Source organism: Balaenoptera acutorostrata, chromosome 3, assembly GCF_949987535.1.
Source record: "Balaenoptera acutorostrata chromosome 3, mBalAcu1.1, whole genome shotgun sequence".
Lineage (NCBI taxonomy): Eukaryota > Metazoa > Chordata > Mammalia > Artiodactyla > Balaenopteridae > Balaenoptera > Balaenoptera acutorostrata.
The window spans coordinates 84776148-84799153 of record NC_080066.1 but is presented as its reverse complement, the minus strand read 5'-3'; the positions used below and the strand labels follow the sequence as shown (position 1 = coordinate 84799153).

The following is a 23006-nucleotide window of genomic DNA, read 5'->3' as shown; positions in this document are numbered from 1 at the left end:
ATGCACATAATAATGGATAAAGGGCTGCCAAACGTTTGGTTCTCATCAGGAATGGTGAATAAGTCATTGAAAAAATATGTTGACCTGCGTCTCTAATTTCATAAATACCTACATACAATTCACATAAACACTAGAAGGCTTCTTGGATTCAGTAAGCCATGATGGATAAAATAAGCTTGCTTTTCGTCCAAGTGGGCCCAAGAAGGTACCAATCTAGGTTTCCCACTTATCTCACAGTACATTCCTGCTCAAATTCTACACTTCCCTCAAACTGGCCTAGTCCCAGTTCCTGCAACAAGCCAGGTGCTCTCCTCTTCCCTGTCTTTGCTCATTCTGTTCCCTCCGCAGGCACAGCCATCCCCTCACCTCCTCTGGTTTCAGGGGCTCCTTCTCATTTAGCTGAAAGGTCACCAGTGGCAACCTCATTTAGAAGCCTTCCTTAGCACTTGACCTTTAACGCGTTTGCCTTGTTCGATGGCTGCTGCTTTCTAGCCCATATATCTTCAGGTCCAGCCTCCTAGTTCCTCGGAGGCGGGGACAAAGGCCTATTCCTCTAGGTTGTCCAGTACCTTGCACGTAGTAGGTGCGCAGTAAACACTCACAAAGAGTTTGGTCACTTCGCCCTCTAATGCTGGGGCACGTAGAGCGAAGACGGCCCGTCTGTTTACCTCCGCGCCAGTGGCCCGGCCCGGCCCAGTCCAGCCCACCCCACCCCACCCCACGCGAGACGCCTGACGAGCCTGCGTGCCTCGCCTGCAGCCCCTGCGCCGCGCAGAGCCCAGGCACGGATGTTGGAAATTCCGGCGCCTGCCGGCGCGCGGGTCTGGACTGGGGCAGGGGCGGGGGAACCCGTGGAGTGAGCCTGTGACGTGAGGGGGCGTGGCTCCGGGAAAACCCGCCCCCTCTTCCTCGCCCTCTCTCGCGGGTCGGGGTTACATGGCGGCGACTGCGGCAAAGCGAGAGCCTCGGAGACGCCGCTGCCGCCAGCACAGCCGGAGACCTGAGCCGACACTGGGGGCTGTCCGTGGGCCCCGCACTCCCTCGATGAGTCGGAGAAGTCCCGTGAGTATGTGTGTGTACGTGTGCAGGGCGCGCCGGCGGGGCGGCTCGGGAGGGCGCCGCGGCGGGCCCGGCGGCGGCGGCGGAGCCGGCTCCCTCCATTGTGTGTGACCCTCCGGCTGCAGCCGCTCAACAAAGGCGCTTTTGTTCCGTCTCCCGCCCGCCCCCGGCCCGCCCGCCGGCTCCCTAGCTCGGGCCTGGCCGGCGCGGCCCCTCGCGGGCCGGCGGGCGGCGGGCCGGGGTCCCCGCGTGGGGCCGGCAGAGCGACCGGCGCGCCCCTCCCACCCGGCACGCCCCTCGCCGGCCGCGGTTCCGGGCCCGGCCGCGACTGCCCGCCTCGGGGCCCCGCTTTCCGGCTGCCGCACCGCCGCCCGCGCCCGGGTCCGCGGGTTCGAAGCCCGGCCCGGCCCCGCCGGCGGGCCCGGGGCGGCGGCCGGGAGGGGCGGCCCGCCCCGGGAGCGTGAGGTGGCGCGGAGTCTCGCCTTCCTGGCACGCTGCCTTTCGAAACGCTCCCGCGTCTCCTCCCCCATCCCACTCGGGTGACTCGGCCTCAGCTGACTCCGGCCGGGCAAAGTCTCCAGTACACTCGGCAAATTGCGTAGCGCGCCGCTCACCCGGCTCGGCTCAGAGCCCTGTAGTCCTCTGCCCGAGTTGAGTGTGGCCGTAAAGGAGGTACAGGAAAAGTCGTCTGAATCGGAATTCCTAATTTCCTCCTCCTCTACTACAGCCTTGCCTGAGCTGCGTTCGGGACGTGGAGCGGTGGTGGTCCATGAAGGTCCCCAAATGAAAACTTGTTTTGTCAGTTCACTGAAAAGGGGCCTCCTCGCTCCGCTGTGCATTTTTCCCTGACTTGGTGAGGTGCGTTGAAAAGTAAGGGCGTTTTGGCCACCTTTTGTTCCTTGGCTTAGTAAGACGGGTTCAGGTGTTATGTGGGAGCGCCCCGAAGCAGGATATTTTTGATTCCTTTCCTGTTTTATTTTTTCCTTTGCTCGCTCATTGGAAAAGGTCCAGTAAAGGGAAACTGGTGAGGTGGAATTAGAAGCCTACTGCATTTGCAGCAAAATTCATGTTCTTTCTTTCCTTCAATGCTAAAAATGCTCCCCAAAGTCAGTCTGAGTGTTAACTTTTTTACAGGTACAAGATGGTTTGTCAAGGGAAACAAAAATTAACAGGGGACAAAATGGAGCGAAAACAGCTTCAGAGTAGTTTTCTGATTGATTTGTCTAGCCGTGTCATTTTTTAAAGTTCTGATTGGACACATTCTCCCTAACGTTGGGAAACTGAGATGGTCTGACTAGAAGAATGAGTAGTCTGAGCTAGAAGAATGAAGGGACCAAACAGGACTGGGCCCTGAAAAGGAACTGCCTCTAGAGTTTCTTCTTAGCAGTGTCAGATATTTATGTTTGAAATATAATTTCTAATTGGGTGGCAGAGACTTTACACTTCTTTAACGGGTAGTTGTTCAAACATGTTTACAAAGGGCTTGCTATGTGCCAAGGAACGTGGAGTCCTTTTATATGTATGTGTTACATCACTTAATAAGAATTGCCTTGTGAAACTTGGTAAAATTGCTTATTGGTGTCCTAATTTCAGTAATTGCAGTCATCTAGGAAATATGCCAGATTTGAGGAGGATACGTTTTAATCACCTAGGTATTACTGTTCAGAAATAAAACTCTGGGAAATGGAGAATTATTTAGAAAAACCATTATATATCACCATATTTTGCAGTTCAGTTATTTGCAAAAGAGGATTAAAAGTGTTTGCTACTTTCTGTGATTAAGAATCCAGAGAAGATTGAAGATCAGTTAATTTTGCAATAGGAAAAGCACATGTTCTAATGACAAATGTTAGTACTAAAAGTGTTGCAGCATTTTGCATAAGTTCATTTAAGCATCGTGAGAATTCATAACTGACAAAATAGTAAGGTTTGCTGACTCAGGGTACATTGCTGAAGGGGATGGGGTCGAGTAGGAGGAAGCTTAGAAGTGCTGCAAGTTTTGAGTTGGGTGATGACTCATCCTGCCCACGGACTGCTACGTGGCCTTTTTTTTACACACTGTATTTTTTTAAAATGATAGGCTAAAATGCTCCTGTACACATTATAATTCTCTCTCATAGAGGAGCCACAGTTTCTGTAAAAATGTAATGGCTTCTTAAATTGCGTTTTAAAAGGATTATCATATATCCTGCAGGTGGAATTTTGTAATATTTGTTGAGAGGAAAGGTAAAATTAATTGCTGGTCAGTTGCTGCAATTAAATATTTGATACTAACAGTTCCTTGGTTATTATTGAGAGAGATTTCTTACGGATTATTTACAAAGGACAGTACTTTTATGGTGTGGATAGAAATTAACCTTTTGTTTTCATTGGTAATGTAAAAGTTATCTTTATAATATCTAGAAATTATTATAGTTTAAATAAATGTTGTAAAAGCACAGCAGTAAAGCTCTTAATAGGAACATTTCACTCTGATGGAATTATATTTAGTGCTTTCTTCTGATCTACGTGAATTTGCTGTTTTAATAAAGACAACTTAGAATAGGTATTGTTATAAGCACTATTTTTTCATCAGTCTTTTTCTAAGATAAGCTGAATGTACAGCTCCAAATTTAGGACTTACATTGAAATTTGGTGATAAAATATTTTGACTATTGTAGAAAGCCATTGTTTAGCAGGTTGGCTTAAAGTAAGATTGAGGGGAAAAAAAAGATTGAGATAGCAGTTTGTTTTAAAAGTGAGAAAAAACTCCCCACTCCCAAGTTTTTCTTTGTATATATGATTTATCTTCTGTGATTTATTTGAAGAGTTTTGTGGGCAGTAAAGTGTATTAATGAGAATCAAATCTTTGGAGAGATTTTGGAAGAACGTTGTATGATTTATATAGGGGAACTTTAGTAAAGTTTAATTCAAACTTTAAACTGTATTTCCTACTAAAGGAAATCTAAAAATACAAATTTTAAAGTATTATAGATTTTCAAAGCATCTTGTCATTTAGAGGTTGAACATGTATTTCCAGTGTGTGTGTGTTTTGAGAATATAGGTAATTACCTGTCATGCTTCATTCAGAATTTATAAACAAACTGGGTGTGTTAGCCTATCTCCTTTCTATGAGGTATTGCCTTATGAAACTATGAGCCTCACCACTGCTATCCAGTTCCTTGTTTGCATTGCCTACTCTATGGCCCGTGTTAAAATAGAAGATGCCTCGAAAGTAAATTATTTGTAGCATTGTTGGCTTCCCACTGTCAGCTCCTTCAGCCTGTTTTGTGGGCTGTTACATTACTCCACTGCCTTCTAGGGGTATGGGGATTTTGGTCGGTTTTATTGCTCAGAACCCTGACTGAGACTTGATAAAAACAATAATGTAATTGTAGTTACTTTTTTTTCCTGGGAGTTGCTTGTCATGTGGAGGTGATGCATTTAGAAAGGTTTGTCTTATATACATGTCGGCCTTTTAAATCCATTTCTGAAAAGTGGTACCGAGATTGTCTGTAGCAAATCATATTTTCCCATTGATATTCATTTAAATTTGATATTTTTTTATGGGGGAAAGATGGTGTCACAAAAATTGTTTGTTAGAAACCTAGCGTTTACTTCAGGGAAGAGACTGCCTCTTCAAGAGTATGAGAAATCTGTGTGCACTTAATTCTATACCACCATAAAACTATAAAATGTTAGTTTTTACGGAGGGGTCATGGGTATTATCTTCCCCCAGGTACGTCATTTGACAGCTAAAGAAACTGAGGCTCAGAGAAATCTAAGACCTTGTTACTCACAGGGTGATTTCTGGACAAGCAGTATTAGCAGCACCTGGGAATTTGTTGGAAGTGCAGAATCTCGACCCCATCTCAAGACTTACTGTGTTAGAACCTGCAGTTTAACTAGATTCTCAGGTGATTCAAATGCACATTCATTTCTGGAAGCACTGCTAAGTGACCATACATAAGTTGCTCAGCTGGTTAGTGACTGATTTGGAAAACTCAGGTCTTCTGAGTTGTTCTTTCCATTGGCCCTCCTGAAAAAGAGTCAAAAGGAAGATTGAGGATCTAATGACTGTCCAATAGAACTTTCTGTGATGATAGAAATGTTTTATTCTGTGCTGTCCAATGAGATAACCACTAGCCACATGTGACTGTTGAGCATTTGACAGGTGGCTAGTGCACCTGAGGAATTGAATATTTAATTATATGTAATTTTAATTAATTTATACTTAAATAGCTGCATGAAGTTAGTGGCTACCATATTGGACAGCACAGATTTAGATGATCTTTGCCCACACTAAATTTAAAATAGTCTAAGCTGTAATTTAATAACTGATTAGGCTTTTAATGTATAATTTTTTTCTAACAGAAGATTTTTTTGAAGGAAAAAAACTTAATCTTTCTCCTTGATTCTTGAGAAAAGTATTAGGTACTTATTAAATAGATATGTTATAAAAGCAATTGATAACTTATGAAAAATATGCAATTTATTTTAAAACTATGATATGTATGAATTTATGGCATGGTGAGTGTGATCCTAAGATGTATAGTTTGATAAGTTTTGACAAATGTGTCGAGTTGAGAGTTCATATAACGTTAAAATGTAAAATATTTTTATCACCCCTAAAAAAAAAACTGATTAGGCTTAATTTAATAATTTCCCTCTTCATTTTCAAATTGGAGAGATGGTAGGTTTCTAACTACCTGCTTCTCTAATATGCCCAGATATTATTTTAGTAGTTATTATAAAACAATGCCAATTTTCTGATTGATACTCCTGTGTTCAGTAATGTAGACACTCAAAGTTGCAAGTATATGCATTTTCCCATTTGTCTCAATAAAGATATTTTCACTTGGATTTAAAAATATTAAAAATAACCTGTTAAGTAAGTGTTCCTTAATTATCTTGCAGATAACATTGAGGGGGCAGTTTTGCCTCTGGCCTAGTACCTCCAGGCTTTTTTCCACTTGTTGATAAGCTGCCAGATTGATCTGCCATTTGTTATGTTATTTCCAGGCATAGAAACATTGAGTGGTTCTTAACCTCCCACTTTATGCAGTGGTAAGATTCTAACCCTAGAGTAAGTCAGAGTGGCCTGTGTCCAGATCTTGACATTTACTATATGTGCGATTTCAGTGAACTTGATTTACCTCTTGGAGCAAAAGTGTTCTTATTTGTAAAATGAGACTTAACAAGGTGTTGCTTCTGAGTAACAGAAGTAGTTCATTTTAGAAAGTGCCTGTCACTTAATAGATAGTAAATTTGAATTACCTTCCCTTCCCCTTGTGCTTAGCTTTTTATAGCCTTCTGTATTTAGTCTTATGTTTAAGATTCCAACCAAACTTAAGGGATATTCTGATTTTAAGTCGTGTTGGTTCCCACCGATTACATGGCTTCATGCCTTGCTTCATTCATGTTATATCCCTTGTACATTCCTCTACTTGTGCTCTAGATTCCTTCTCTTGACTTCTTAAGGGCTCATTTCTTGCCTGCATCATGAATTTTGCCCTTTCTGTTGGGCCATCTTTATTGGTATACAAATGTGCTCTAGAGCTATGCTGTCCGATATAGCCACTAGCCACATGTGGCTATTTAAACAAAAATTAATTTAAAAAAATTCAGTTCCTTAGTCATGCTAGCTACATTTCAGTTGCTTGGTAGCCATGTGTAGCTATTGACTTCTGTATTGGACAGTGCAGATATAGAATAGAAATCTGTTATAAACCCTCTCCTGATTCCACATTCTTCTTATTTCTACTGCCTCATTTCTCTGATCCTCTTTCAAGTAGATTTTCAAGAACTGTCTTTGTGTGCTCTCTCCACTTTCATTTGCTCTTCAACTCCAGACTGGTTTCTATCACCATCTCACCACTGAAAGTACTCTAGTCAAGGTTACCAGTGATATCCGTTTACCAATTTTATCTTGAAGGATCTTGCAGCAGCATTCAGTATTATATTGACCACAGTTTTCTGCCTATTCGCCCGCTTCTCTTAGTTTATGGGACGCATATTCCTGTTTTCCTCCTACCTCACACTTTGTAATACTTTTTTTTTTTTTTTTACAGGTTTCTCTCTCCTCTCCTGCCTCTAAGTATTGGCATATCCCAGAGGTTAGTCCTGGACTTTTTTCCCCCCTTCTCTTGATTCTTTCCATAGGAGGTTTCATTCAATTTAGTTTTTTAAATACTATCTATATGTGAATAATTCTCAAGTGTATGTTTCTGGTTTAGACTTCTCACCTAAATAGACTTAATATGTCCAAAATAGACCTCTTTCTCCCATATTGTCCTCCAGGTCTTCCCCATCTCAGTAATTGTCACCTAGGAGTTATCCTTAAAACCTGTTTTTCCCTTTATCCACCATATCTAATCCATCATCAAGTTTTCTTGGTCTCCAAAATATCATTTGGATTTGTCTCCTGTTTTACATCTTCATTTCTACCAGCCTATCTCAGTCGCCATTATCTTATGTGGCCTACTTAAAATAGCTTTTAACTGGTCTCTGCTTTCACTTGACCATCTTCTTCAGTGCATTCTCCTCCCGGTAACCAGAATCATCTTTTAAAAATGGAGATGAAACCATGCGAGTTGTCTGCTTAAAATCCTTCAGTAGCTTTCTTAGTTATAAAATTCAGAATCCTGCCTCATGTGTTTGCCATCAGTCCCTGCTCCCTTTGCTCAGGACGCTGTCACATCTTTTCTTTTCCTCCAAAATACCAGGTTATGTCCTGCTCTAGGTTGTATTTGCTTTTTCCTCTGTTTGGAACACTCTTTTCCCATCTCTTAGCAACACTGGTTCTGTCTTACTATTCAGGCTTCAGTTCCTTAGATGGCCATTTCCAAGCCACCCAGTCATAGCACTTGGCCAAATCTGAAGTTATGTTTACTTGTTAGTCTTTCCTCATTAGAATGTAAAGTGTTTGGAAGCAGAAGAACCTTAACTGTCTTATTCTCCACTGTACCAGGAAACAGTGCTTGACACGTGCCAAGTGCTCAGTAAATTTTTGTGCACTGTATAAAATGTTTGTTTGACTCCCTTAAACTTCTAAAGGGAAAAAGTACATTAAAGATTGCATTGTAGTCATTGTAACATGTGATTCTGAACTGGGTTTATTTAGCTCTCAAGTACATTATTGGTACAATTGTAAAAACTTAAATGGGATCTGAGTACTAGATAGTAGTACTATGCCAGTGTTAATTTCCTGACTTTGATGACTATATTTTGGTTGTGCAGAAGAATGTTCTGTCTATAAGAAATATACTCTACTATTAAAGGGTTGGGAGGGAATGTGTAGTGTACTTGTCAGTAAATTACATTATTATTTGAGAGACGGTCATGGGCTTTGCTTTTGAAACCTGAGGTTCAAATTCTGGCTCTCACTGATATGTGATTTTTAATGCATTATTTAAATTCTCTAAAGATCTTAGGACCCATTTGGCAGTGTTGTTAGGAGGATTTAGTGTAAGAGTAGTATGCTTCACACATACTATGTTCTTAAGCTTGCTATTGTTTATTCTATTCTTTTAAAATTCAACTATTAAAAAATTCTCATGTTCAGTGCTATGACTTCCTTTATAATACAAATGTTTTTCATTAATTGCTTTTATAAAAGCTGATAATGTAGGATAAATATGTACCAGATAATATTATTTATATTGTCAACTTAGAACTTTTGAGCTGTACTCCATAATGTAGTTTTTAAAATTCTCTCCCTCTCTTTTTTTTTTTTAATTTTTGGCCACACCACGTGGCATGTGGAATCTTAGTCCCTGACCAGGGATCGAACCGGTTCCCCCTGTGTTGGGAGTGCGGAGTCTTAACCACTGGACTGCCAGGGAAGTCCTTAAATTCTTAAAAACTATATATTTTTAAGTAGAAAGTAGAGCCCCTCAAAATTATTTCAATTAAAATATTTGGGAAAAAATAATAAAATATGTGTATTTATCTTGAGTAACATGGTTAATTTCTATCTTCTTTGGAAGTGTCAGTGAATCTGTGGTATGTATATATGTATGTATGTACGTATGTGTGTATGTATTTATGGCCGTGCCGTGTGGCACCTGGGATCTTAGTTCCCAGGCCAGGGATTGAACCCACGCCCCCTGCAGTGGAAGCTCCGAGTGTTAACCACCCAACCGCCAGAGAAGTCCCGAATCTGTGGTATTTAAATGTTAATATATTAGTTTGTATTATTATTGATGTAAAAGTACACAACTGCTTGGCAAAATAAATCATTACTTATAATTGTTGATTTACTTAGTTTTCTTTTTCCTTCCCTTTACTCCCCATTGATGGGCATGTTAGTAAGTATACATAATGACCAAAAAGGGAGAAGGTGTTTAAAGATGACCCATGAGCCTTTTATTATTTATCGCAGTCTGTTTTGAATAATATAAACTACTTCACTAACACTGCAAACCTTACGATTGCATGATTCAGTTTACCCCCTTCTAGCACATTGTGCTCTTATGTTTTACTTCTACGTGTGCTATAACCGCCACAGTACATTATTATTTTTGCTCTAAACAATCAATAGTCTCTTAAAGACATTTAAACATGTGTTTTGTTTTGTTTTTAAGGCTTTTTGTGTTTTCCAATTATTTACCCTTTCTGGGGATTTTGTTCCTTTCTGCAGATCTAGGGTTCCATTTGGTGTCATTTTCCTTCACCGTAACCAACTTCTTTTAGCATTTCTTGTAGTGAAAGTCTGTTGGAGACAAGTTCTTTTCCCTTTTGTCTCTTTGAAATGTTTTTATTTCATCATTTTTGAAGTATGTTTTCCTAGATGTAGAATTCTGGGTTGATAGTTTCTTTTGGAACTTGAAAGGTGGTGTTCTGTTGTCTTCTGGCTTTCATTGTTTCTAATGATAAATCAGCCATTGTTTCTATTGTTTTTCCCTAGTATATACTTTTTCTCTTTTCCATAGTTGCTCTTAAGAGTTGCTCTTCCACCCTTCCCACCCCCCAGTTTTCAGTAGTTTATGATGTGCTTAAGTATGGGTTTCTTTGTATTTATCCTGCTTGCTGTTCATTGAGCTTCCAGGTTTGTGAGTTGATGTCTTTTATCAGTTTTGGAAAGTATTTGTCCATTTTCTCATCACATACTTCTGCCCTGTCAGCTTTCTGAACCTTGGGGCTCTCTACTTTTCAGCCTAGCTGCCAGCTCTTTGGATTGCTTGGACATTTTCTTCGCTTTTCAGTACCACCTCAGGTTTTCTTTAACTCATGTTTTTGCCCATTTTCTTATGAAGAATATCTGCCTTACATTCAGAGTGACTTGGAGCGGTTTATCTCATATTCCTGTCTTGGCCTCCACCTTAAGAGGGCATCTGTCTTGTACACAGTGGAGACCTATATGCTTCATGAGATTTTCTCTCAGCTTTCCGGCCTTGGCTTCAGACTTGTGCACTTAGTGAGGACCCGTGGGGAAGAATTGGCAGGTGGGGCTTGTAACTGGGCTTCCTCTGAATTCTAATCTGTTACCTGAATCCACATTCAGCCAGTAAAATTTGTTTATAAATTTGGCTGGTTTCTTCTTAGTCCTGTTAGTGGAAAATTTCTTGTTTTCTTGCCACTTTGCCAGGAATGAGAATAGCCATGGTCTCTTGTCTTATGAAGAGCTTGACATTTTCTGGAACTTAATTTATTTAGAGTTCTTTGCATCCTTAACTTTCTGGTGTTTTTTAAAAATTTGTTTATTTTTAGCTGCATTGGGTCTTTGTTGCTGTGCCCGGGCTTTCTCTAATTGTGGTGAGCGGGGGCTTCTCATTGTGGTGGCTCCTCTTGTTGAGGAGCATGGGCTCTAGGTGCACGGGCTCCAGTAGTTGTGGCTCGCGGGCTCAGTAGTTGTGGCTCAAGGACTTGAGAGCGCAGGCTCAGTAGTTGTGGCGCACAGGCTTAGTTGCTCCGCAGCATGTGGGATCTTCCTGGACCAGGGCTCGAACCTGTGTCCCCTGCATTGGCAGGTGGATTCTTAACCACTGCGCCACCAGGGAAGTCCCCTTATGTTTAAAAACAAAACAAAACAAAAAAACTACAATTTTGTAGCTTATTCAGCTTATCATTGTTTATAGGGTGACAGTAATGGTGTCTTGCAACTTTCTGCATTCTAATCAGGAGTGGAAATCCTGACCCTTTCACTAAACTTAAAACATTTTGGAGCTGGAAGAGACCATAGAAATCACGTAGTTTAGCTCCATCATTTTCCTGATGAGGAACTAAGATGTAGAAATCTGAGATGCTTTGATTACAAAGCTAAGTTAGCCACAGATCCTGGACTAGACTTCAGATCTCTTCATGTTTCTTTGGATTTTTTTTTTTTTTTTTTAGTATGGGGTTAGTGAAATCAGACAGGAATTTTTCAGCAGTGCCAAACCATAGTGTGAATCTGAAAGGAAACTTACACTATTTTTTATTTTGCAAGCTTTGTTCAGGTCTGGAGAAAATGAGAAACAAAGGAGGAAAGATATTCCAGAAAAGTTGTATGCCATTCTGAATCATTTTTTAAAAATTGGGGAGGGCTTTCCTGGTGGCACAGTGGTTAAGAATCCTCCTGCCAATGCAGAGGACATGGGTTCAAGCCCTAGTCTGGGAAGATCCCACATGCCACGGAGCAACTAAGCCTGTGTGCCACAACTACTGAGCCCACGTGCTATAACTACTGAAGCCCGCGTGCCTAGAGCCCATGCTCTGCAACAAGAGAAGCCACCGCAATAAGCCTGAGCACCGCAACCAAGAGTAGCCCCTGCTTGCCACAACTAGAGAAAGTCCACGCACAGCAACAAAGACCCAACACAGCCAAAAATAAATAAATAAAATAAATAAAATTAAAAAAAAAAGGATATCTCTTAAAAAAAAAATGTTGGGGACTCTCTAACCAAGCACATGGTTGTCTCCATTTGATGAGGGTCCAGAAATGTTTTGTGTGGACTTGCACAATGTGGCCTTCTTCAGACCCTCACCAGGGTTACCTCAAAAGTGACAGCTGTTATATTTGATGTATAGTTTGGAAAGCTGTGGTGCTAGATGCCATAGACCCTACTAGGATGGAGTAAAGAACAGTAAAATCAGAGTAATGTCAGGGTCTTGCATATCTTCATGATACCTACTTGCTATCATATAGGCTAGTAGGACTTTTTACAGAATCCTACTCATCTGGTTATATAGGATACTATTTCAGTGGCACAGTCCCTCTCCACTACCTCAGCAAAACAAACCAGGAGCTGTAACAAAGCTGAAGTGTTTTTGTTTCTTCAGTCTGAGTGGGTTGAAATCAGTTGCTTTCTTCAGATGTTGGCAGACCTATGTGTTCACCATAGGGTGAGGCTCTTGCGGGAATGCATGGAAAGGAAAGTACCATATTTAGGAGTCATCACTGATGTCCCCACTTGGTAGGTCAGAATGTAATCAGATTTTGAAAAATCGAGGGTAGAGCTTGTCTTCTCCAAAACTTTCTACTACCAAGTAGAATATGTTATTTACATTAATTCATTCAGTAGTTTTTAAGGTGCTTACTAACTACCAGGAACTATGATCAGAAAATGTCAGTAAAGCTACTTAGTCCCAAACCTTTTATTTTAAAATAGAGCTACAACAAAGGGGAAGGGAGTGGTGCCCTAGAAAATGAAGATTATAGGATTTGAAGATTAGAGATTAGATGAGATTGGGGGTGGATGGCCAAAGACAAAGGAAGGAAAATGCTATTAGAAAAGAGAAGAGAAAGCAGGCCTAGTGGGACAGGGAGGAATGTACTACAATGGAGTCTGTTGATACTGTGATGCTCTAGGAGTGAATATGTGCTCCATGAGGTTTTTTTTGTTTTGTTTTTTTTTACTATTTTGACCCCTTCTGTACCTTAATGCCTAAAAGAATGCCTGGCATTTGGTAAGCACTCAAGGTTTTGTTGAATAAAAATGTAGTGGATGGATGGAAGAATTGAAGCTGTTTTAGTGAAAGCTGTTGAAAACAATCTAGGTTCTCTCTGCTTCTGGGCCATGTTGGGATTGCATTTCCCTACTGCCTTGAAGTAGGTGGGACAATATGACCTGCTTTGGTCAGTAAAATGTGAGTAGAAGTGAAGTGTATCATTTTTGGACGAAGGTTTAGGCACCAGTGAGATATTCCTTCTTCTTTCCCTCTGGCACATTGAGTGGCAATGATAGAGATGGTAGGTAATTCAAGAGTTTAGATAACAGCTATGTTGGTCTTGTTGCATGAGCTGGACTTAAAAAGTTTAAGTCACTGAGATTTTAGGGTTATAGGTTACTGTAACACTGCATAACCTATCTTGACTACTACAGAAATTTATATTCATTTTTGTTTGGTTGGAATCCTCAGATTTCCAAAGGTACTTGAAGAAGGAGGCTGCCTACTTGTCTCCTGCTTATATATTTGCCTCAAGTGTTTCCTTACCATTAGTTAGGAGAGGAGTCTTAGAAAAGAGGGCTTAGGCAGGAAGAGGATAGCAGAGGGATGAAGGGTTATACAGTAATTTTAAATTTTCCAGCCATAAATTTGTAGAAGGGATCATGTTTGTTTAATGTTAGGTTTATAGTAATTTCAATCACATTTCCACCATTCTGGGCATCCCACCATAATAAGTGGGAGCAAAAACTACTGAAGTGAAAGACTTATATGGTGCTTTCATAAATCGTAGACTTTTAGAATTGGAAGGGTCTTTAGAGATTCTTTGACTTGTTTATCTGGTCTGTGAAGTTCAAATATTCCAATATAGGTACTTAGAGTAAATTAAATAGCAACTAGAATTGAGCATCAAAGTAAACATAATGATATTTATTTTATAATGGCCTTTTAAATGGTTGAAGTGTCCCTAATGTTAAAGTGTTATTTAGGCAAAGTTTCAGACAATTTAAGAACAGAAGTTAGGAGTAGAAGAGGAGTTTTTAAAAAACTGGATATTTTATTAGAAGCTATGTAATCATGTTTGAGAGTTTTTTTGTGTAGCTTAACAGTAGTTACTGATAGCAGGCAAAGCCTGTTAATCTTCAGGGCTCAAGTGTTAAGGTCCTCCCTCCCACACCAGCCAGGTTCCTAAGAAGATTCACTGACAGTGGTTTGCACTTTGGACCTCCTTTAGGTCTGAATCCTGAGAGGGGTCCCTGGTAACTCTGAGGGCTACCCTACATTAAGAGTGAGGGCTTTGTCAAGAATGCATATAAGCAAGCAGTTAAGCTGTAGCCTTTGACCTTCTCTGCCCTTAGAAACTTAGTATCTTTGATGAGAGCTTGAGAACATGATCTTAGGGAAGGGTGAATTTGCTATAACAACACCTCTCTGTGCCAGGGTTAGGAGACAGTCCTAGGTGAATGTAAGTAGAGCTCAACCTTTCCCTTCTCTCCAAAAGCAGCTGGGTTTTGGCTGAGGAGATGTGAGGCTGGCTGAATGCCAGTTAACTCGAATTACTCACTTGACCCTGGAAGAGAGCTAAATAGGCAAGAGCTGGGGGGGTAGGGGGGTGGGTGGTGGTGGTGGTGGTGGTGTTTAAGTGAGTGAGTATGATCAGGCCAGATGACCCAAGTCAGCATTTAACCTGAGAAGCAGCAGAATAGAAGATGGAAGAGAAAACCAGACAAATAACCTTTATGTTTAAGGCCCTCACCTCAAACTTCGTACTTTCTGACACTGACCAAGTTGTTCCTGGATAAGAAAGGAAAGAAACTCCAATTTCTGTAGAATGTGGAGATGGGGCAGAGTGAAGTTATTCTACTGTCTTTTCTTTCTTTTGCATTTTATAACTTTACTTCATACACTTAGGCTTGACTCAGAGTACCTGCTTTTCTCTTGGTGTGGGGTTAGGCTAACTGGCAGAAAGCTGGAGGCAATTTAGGGAAGAAAGGAGAGCTTGAGGCAACATTTGTGGCTAATGCAGCTTCAGGAAATTACATGTAAGTGTTGGAAGCTGGTACGCAGCCTGGGCTACATAGAGAGCTTTTACTTCCATGTTATGGTGAATCACTGAAAGAAAACCAAAGAGCCAACTTCATCCTTATAAATCATTCTCTGTACTTCATTTTATTTACCAAATTGTTAAAAACAAAACAACATTGATTCAGCTAATTAAGACTTAACCAGTGACCTCTCTCCAAGCAACACAGTGTCAGCCCTGATGGTAGGAACGGGTAACATTTGGAGGCAGAAATTGCAAAGGTGGTGGGAAGGGTCATTTTTAAGTTACTGTCCTGTCATAGTTTTCCCTTTCCTCCCTTGAAGTGTGTGGAAAGTGCAGAAGGAATATAGAACCGCAGATCTTTCCAGAGTCTAAGCCTTGAACTTTGCTTTTATGAGGTTAAACATGATAGATGGTGGAGAAAATGGTATAAATGAGACATTTCTAGAGGTTGGTGATGTGGATGGAGAATGCACTGACGAGTAATCTCCTGATCCAGTTGAGCTGCATGTGCATGCCCATGGAGCTCCCTGATGGATATGAAAGATGGAGGTGATTGGAGAGATCAGGATTTGGAATATAACTGCCATAAGGGTCAAGGCGATAAGGAAGAAGCTGTCTTCATGGTCACTAAGGAGGAGCATGGGAGACCTCTGGCTTTTTAGGGCTTCCAGAGGCATATATCCTGACCTCTCTAATTAGGTCAGATCCCCCAGTGTCTAGGCTCTCATACCATCCTGTACCATCTGGTACCATTTTTCCCTTCTGCATTCTCCTTTTTCATATTGTTAGTTTATTGTTTGTCTCCAACCATACCATAAACTCCATGAGGGCAGGGCCCAAGCCTATGTTTACTTACCATTTTATCCCCAGTGCTTAGTATATTGACAAGTACATAACATATAATTAGCAAATACTTGCTGAATGGAGTGGGACTGAATTGGAAACATTTACTGGATCCACTTTATCATGCAGAGGTATAACATTACCTCCAACTTACTGTGAGCTTATTCTTCAAGCTCCTGGATGAAAAAGTGCTAAATAAATAGCTTTTGGTCTAATAAATACTGAAGGACTTCAAAGAGTACTACTCACAGACAGTGAGGCAACTCACTGGGCAAGCACTATGTAAATAATGGGATATTCTCCTTCACCCCCCCCCCCCCAATTTTTTATTGGTACAGTCCTCACTGTCTAGTGGAATTACAGTTTTGTTGATAAATATTACCTTCTTTCTTTACATCGGTCTCATTTCTGTAAAGTCTGCTTAAGGCTTTCAATATAGTCATCATGTGAATCTATAATGAGAACTCTGCAGTTCTCAGCGTAGGTAAAACTCCTACCTTCCCCAAGATGAATCTTTACCCACTCTTTACCCCTGTAAATGCTGACCAGTCATTGAGATTTCTGAAGAGGCATTCTCATCCTTCCACTTGTTTCTGCTCTGTAATGCTTCTTGGTCTCACTGAAATTGAAAGGGGGCAGTTGTGGTTGGAGGTCTTGAGCAGAGATCTCTCTCATAATCTGAGTAAAGATGTCTCTTTCATAATCTGGCTGCAATTCCTACTGTCGTGCTCTTGGATGATAGTGGTGTTTTTTCTGGGGGGGGAGCCCGCGTCGGGTCTTCGTTGCGGCACATGGGATCTTTGTTGAGGCATGCGGGATCTCTTCGTTCCGGCGCTTGGGTTTCTCTCTAGTTGTGGTGCTCGGACTTCTCTCTAGTTGTGGTGTGCGGGTTTTCTCTCTCTAGTTGTGGTGCACGGGCTCCAGAGTGCGGGGGCTCTCTTGTTGAGGCTCGCACGCTCAATAGTTGTGGCACACGGGCTTAGTTGCCCCACAGCACGCAGGACCTTAGTTCCCCAACCAGAGATCGAACCCGCGCCCCCTGCATTGGAAGGTGGATTCTTTACCATTGGACTACCAGGGAAGTCCCAGTGGTGTTGTTTTTAGCAAAGCCTTATTTCTGCTTGCCCATGATTGCTGTATTAGTAAACTAGAAGCTTAAGAGAGTACCTAGAGGTTTTACTGTTCTTATGTCAAGTCTGTTAAACTGACATAAAAATGTACATTTATCAAAAACTTAAAACTTGACTGGGCTTTAAGGAATTGTCTGCGTTGGGCAAGAAGGTAGGTGTGAACAAACATTCTGTTTCACGGGGAGACTAGAAATGTAAATTTCAGAAACGCTGGACAGCCTTTGAAAAATACTGATTTTTTTTTAAATGAACAATTATTTCTTTTATTTTTTTTTAAGAATCATTGTTATTTTGTTTATTTATTTATTTATTTATTTAGGCTGCACTGGGTCTTAGTTGTGGCACACAGGATCTTTCAGTTGCCGCATGCAGACTCTTAGTAGCGGCATGCATGCAGGATCTAGTTCCCTGACCAGGGATTGAATCCCGGCCCCCTGCATTGGGATCGTGGAGTCTTACCCACTGGACCACCGGGGAAGTCCCGACAAATACTGATTTTTTTTTTCTAAGATATTTGGTAGGGAACGGGAAGAATCAAGATGTATACAAATAGAAAAAATTGGAGTGGGGGGAGGCACACAGTATTAATTAAAGCCCTTTAAAAATCTGAAGTATTTTTTTTATTTAAAAGTTTATTTGTAAACCTTAATTTAACTTTTAAATGTCTTACTACAAATAGACTGATAAGTTACAGAATTTTTAGGAGTCTGCAGAGTCTGTTTGTTTGTGTTTATTTTTTTTTGATTTCTGAGAAGCAGACAAAATACTTGCATACAGAAGAAACCATCTCTGTCATAGTGAAACAAAGAAAGCTATTATGCTATTAACGTCTTTCACAATATTAAGTAGATGTAAGAAACACTCATATTTATTAAAATAACTCAGGGATAGTAAATAATCAGTTTTTATTAAATAAGCTATTGCCATTAGGATCATTTATCTATTTAGTCCCTGAGTTATTAGTATCATCAGTTTCTCTTTCACACATTATTTTTGATGTTTGTGGATTTCTCAAAATTGAAGATTTGCTCAGATTGAGGCAAATGCTGTTACCTTATTTTATTTTTCAGAATCTTGTGTTTCCACATGTGAAGTATATAGGAATGTGAACGAAGCAGGCAGAAAATAAAGGCAGATTCCTCTGTTGTATGAAAGCTTCACCACTGTGAAATAGCTGATGTGTTTGGGTCCTAGTAGTTCTTAGGCCACACCTGAAGGTGATTGTAAGTTGTTACATGTTCAGGTTCAGAATGGACTGCCTTATTTCATACAATGATAAATTTTCTCCTTGCCTTTAAATGATTAGCTCTTTGAACAAAGGACTATTACAGCTGTCCTATTTCCAATCTCTTCAGACCCATTCAGAAAATAGCACTGTATATGCCCCTATACCAGCTTTAAGATCAGAAGTCAGCAACAGGAAACCTGGGCTTCCCTGGTGGCGCAGTGGTTAAGAATCTGCCTGCCAATGCAGGGGGACACGGGTTCGAGCCCTGGTCTGGGAAGATCCCACATGCCGTGGAGCACCTAAGCCTGTGTGCCACAACTACTAAGCTTGCTCTCTAGAGCCCGCGAGCCACAACTACTGAGCCCGTGCACCTAGAGCCCGTGCTCCGCAACAAGAGAAGCCACCGCAATGAGAAGCCCGCGCACTGCTGCAACTAGAGAAATCCTGCACGCAGCAACGAAGACCCAACACAGCCAAAAATAAAAAACTTTTTTAAAAAACAACAGGAAGCCTTTCCATTTAAGGGTTAGTTAGGCTGTATTACATGCTCATAGGCATGTACATGTAAATGAGCTACGACATTGGCCTCCTAGTTGCTTCTGGGACATGAGACACTCACCTTAGTGGCTTTCAGGTCCTAGCCCCTCTGTCTACAACAGTTTCTCCCACATAGCATCCCTAAGGCATACCCACTTCCCTTACTTCCTCCTTTAGAGCTTTGCTCCAATAACACTTTATCAGAGGCATTTCCTAACTACCCTCCCTGTCCTCTTTCTCTGTTTTATTTTTCCACAACACTTAGTGCCATCTAATATCTGTGTTTTACTTTTTTGTCTGCCTGTATTCCCCCACTATAACGTGAGCTCTTCATTTACATACCACCTAACTCTGTAACAGTCTAATAATTTGTCACACTTCAGTTTTCTTTTTAAAGAACTAACACATTAAAGATACAGTTGAAGCGTGCTGTGTAATCCTACCCTGATTCTTATCCCTTCCTTCATTCCTCAAGGTAATCATTATCATGAATTTGTTATTTATCAATCTTACGTCTTTTATACTTTTGCTACATCTGTATGCACCCTAAAAGCATCACTTTGCACTTGATATAACTGGTTTCAGCATGCACATTTCTCTCTGCAGTTTGCTTTTTTTTTTTAAATTTATTTATTTATTTATTTATTTATTTATTTATTTATTTATTTTTGGTTGTGCTGGGTCTTCGGTTCGTGCGAGGGCTTTCTCCAGTTGCGGCAAGTGGGGGCCACTCTTCATCGCGGTGCGGGGACCGCTCTTCATCGCGGTGCGCGGGCCTCCCACCATCGCGGCCCCTCCCGTTGCGGGGCACAGGCTCCAGACGCGCAGGCTCAGCAGCCGTGGCTCACGGGCCCAGCTGCTCCGCGGCATGTGGGATCTTCCCAGACCAGGGCTCGAACCCGTGTCTCCTGCATTAGCAGGCAGATTCTCAACCACTGCGCCACCAGGGAAGCCCTGCAGTTTGCTTTTTAAATTTAGTGTGTATTTGGTGATTTCAACCATCTCTATTCATTTTTTACTATTATATAGTAGTTAACTATATGAGTATAACTCATTTATTCTCTTACTGTTGAAAGTTTAGGCTTTTTTTTGATATTTTGCCATTACAAAAGAAATGAACATTTGCATGTTCATTGGCAAGCATTTCTCTAGGGATCTGTCTGTGAAGAAAAATTGCCAGGTCATAAGTATGATCCTTATTTATTTGCTTATGCCAAATTGCTCTTTGATGTTTTTACTGATTTAAACTCTCACCAATATTGTATGAAAGTTCCTGTTTTTCCACATTCCTCTCCAGACTTGATATTAACAACTGACTCTTAAAAATGTTTTTCAATCTGAAATGTTATGTTCATGAAGTAATTTGATTTTTCTGATTACCAGTGAAGTTAAACATCATTTCATGGGTTTTATTCATAGGTTTATTCACTGTTTAAGTTCACTCCTATGTTTAAGAACATGCTCGGCAAATTTCTTATTTGTACTGCTACACTTTTGTTCATTAGATATTGTTAGGCAGAGTTAATAAGTAAACATGTTCTTTAATGAACTAACACATTGTAGGCTATTATATATTTTTTTTTAGAAAAATGTTACTAATGCTTTACCCCTCAGAAATTCTAAAGAATTCTTTAAAAATATTATGAGCCTTCCTTTGCTCATTGACGTTTAAGAAATTATACAAGCTAATGACCTAAATAATATAAAGAATCTAGTATGGTGGGATCTGGAGTCTGAGCCAACACATGTGAATTGCTTACAACATGGATAGCTGTTTTTGATTGAGGGTAATCTTTCCATTTAGTGACTAAATACGTATGTTTAATGTACCAGTAGTAGCCTATAGCTAAATGCCCAATTTGTGTCATTTTACAGAGTTGAATAAAAGAGCATTTCCTGGGCTTCCCTGGTGGTCCAGTGGTTAAGACTCCTCGCTTACACTGCAGGCGGTATGGGTTTGATCCCTGGTCGGGAAAGTTCCGCCTGTCACAAGGTGCAGCCAAAAAAAAAAAAAGAGCATTTCCTACAGTGGTGACTCTTTCCCTTCTTTTTTCTCATCCTCCAGGTTGTATCAGAGTAAGATGGACGGTAGCTTTGATTGTGATTGTGGTGAGCTGGAGCCACCTGATCACTAACAAAAGACATCTTCTGTTAACCAACCGCCACCAGGGCTTCCTGTTGAAATATACAGCAACAAAGGAAGAAAAGAAGCAAAACGGAAATAGTGCTTACCAGCACCTTAGAATGATGCTGCTCAGGACCAGTCCAACACTGAATGTATCTGCACTGTGAGGAGAATGTTCATAGAAGCCTGTTGTGTGCATATTTATTCACATTTCTGTTAAATGTTAAACCCTTCAGCACAGTAAATCTGAGTGCATAGTATGTCATTTCATTCCGTTTGAGTTTCTTGAGTGTTTTCTTTAAATGTCTGCAGAGTTGCTGCCCCTTTCTTGAACTATGAGTACTGCAATCTTTTTAATTCTCAGTATGAGTAGAGCTTTTTGAGCTTTAAATCTAAGGGGAACTCAACGGGCCTGGTTGGCATATGCAATGAAACCATCTTGCTGTGGAAGCAAAATTATTTTTTTTCTACCTTTTTGAAAGATCTTTCCTTTTGATGCCAGCTTTCTTCCTTATTTACACAAGTTCAACAATTCGAAAGGAAAAGGCAATAGTAAGGGTTTCAGAATGGCAGAGAAATTTGAAAGTCTCATGAACATTCATGGTTTTGATCTGGGCTCTAGGTATATGGACTTAAAACCATTGGGTTGTGGAGGCAATGGCTTGGTTTTTTCTGCTGTAGACAATGACTGTGACAAAAGAGTAGCCATCAAGAAAATTGTCCTTACTGATCCCCAGAGTGTCAAACATGCTCTACGTGAAATCAAAATTATTAGAAGACTTGACCATGATAACATTGTGAAGGTGTTTGAAATTCTTGGTCCTAGTGGAAGCCAGTTAACAGATGATGTGGGCTCTCTTACTGAACTGAACAGTGTTTACATTGTTCAGGAGTACATGGAGACAGACTTGGCTAATGTCCTGGAGCAGGGCCCGTTACTGGAAGAGCATGCCAGGCTTTTCATGTATCAGCTGCTACGTGGGCTCAAATATATTCACTCAGCAAACGTACTGCACAGAGATCTCAAACCAGCTAATCTTTTCATTAATACTGAAGACTTGGTGCTGAAGATAGGCGACTTTGGTCTTGCACGGATCATGGATCCTCATTATTCCCATAAGGTATGTGGAAAGTCAGCTGAGACAGACCTTTAAACTGATATACATCATCAGATGTAAGTGCTTATGTTTCCTTTGTGTGTTGTGGCAGAATTTTTAGTTAATTGTATTAAACTTTACATAGTACCTTTTTTCCATTTACAGTCTCCCTGTGTTTGAAATGAAGGTTGGAGTAGAATCCTGATTAAATACAAATTCTTAAAAGTGTATCGTTATTTATTTTATTGATTTATATATCTATATTTATTATATAACTGAAATTCTCCCTTATTTAAGAGTAGGATATATCCTTATGTGTTTAAGGCAGAAGGTGGTCCTATCTGAAGGTAATAGGGGTTGCTATTTCAACTTTTATGCCTTTTTTGGTCCATTCGAGCATACTATTCTGTTTTGCCTTGTTTAGTAAACTTAGTTTAGTTTGAAATCTAAATTCGCATAAAGATAAAGTAGGCAATAAGAATAGCCAAAAGGATTCATAGTAACTTTGCCTTAAATAAAAGCTTGCTTTAATTTTCTGAGCCGAACTCTGGTCTTTTAGTTTTCAGATGAAATCATATGTGGGATCCTGATGTTCAAAATATAAAAACGGAGCTGCTTTGGTTATAAAGCATCCCTGGGAGGCCTGCTTGCTTGGCTTCCCATAGCACATGTCTAAGACAAATATTTTCATTTTCATGTATCATCTCACACTGAGTATAACTTAATTTAAAAAAAAAAAACTTTAACATAGAAATTGAGTACCAAAATGAAATGGATGACCACATCCTCTTTATGGATAACAGTGCAGTATTGTAGACTGAACTAGAAGTTACACTATCTAAAATCGAGTTAATTTCTACATCCAACTAAGCTATATGACCTGAAGCAGATTCTTTAATCTTGAGTGTTAATATCTACCTTCACATTTTCTCAGGGTTGTTTTGAAGATGAAATAAGGCAATATATGTGTAACTGTTTTTGTCAAACAATTCATAAATGTAAAAGTAGTAAAAATTGGTTAGGAATGGGGTATGCAGTAAAGCCAGGCCTGCTGGATTGTCAGTAAGGAGGTTGGCAATGCATTTTTATTTTA

The 23006-nt window shown here is 40.5% G+C and overlaps 1 protein-coding gene across 4 annotated transcripts in view; it reads left to right on the top strand.

Annotated features, from left to right (window-relative positions):
• Positions 1-900: 900 nt before the first annotated feature.
• The window catches only part of MAPK6 (mitogen-activated protein kinase 6), a 34057-nt gene continuing 11951 nt past the window's right edge, over positions 901-23006 (top strand). The window contains exons 1-4 of one of the 4 annotated variants that reach the window (XM_057543693.1): positions 901-1062; positions 1787-1917; positions 7110-7154; positions 20757-21937. In XM_057543693.1, coding sequence (XP_057399676.1) covers positions 21383-21937 — 555 coding nt within the window. In that variant the 5' untranslated portion in view covers positions 901-1062; positions 1787-1917; positions 7110-7154; positions 20757-21382. The remainder of the gene's footprint in view (positions 1063-1786; positions 1918-7109; positions 7155-20756; positions 21938-23006) is intronic. The other 3 variants (XM_057543691.1, XM_057543692.1, XM_057543690.1) reach the window with 3 other exon arrangements.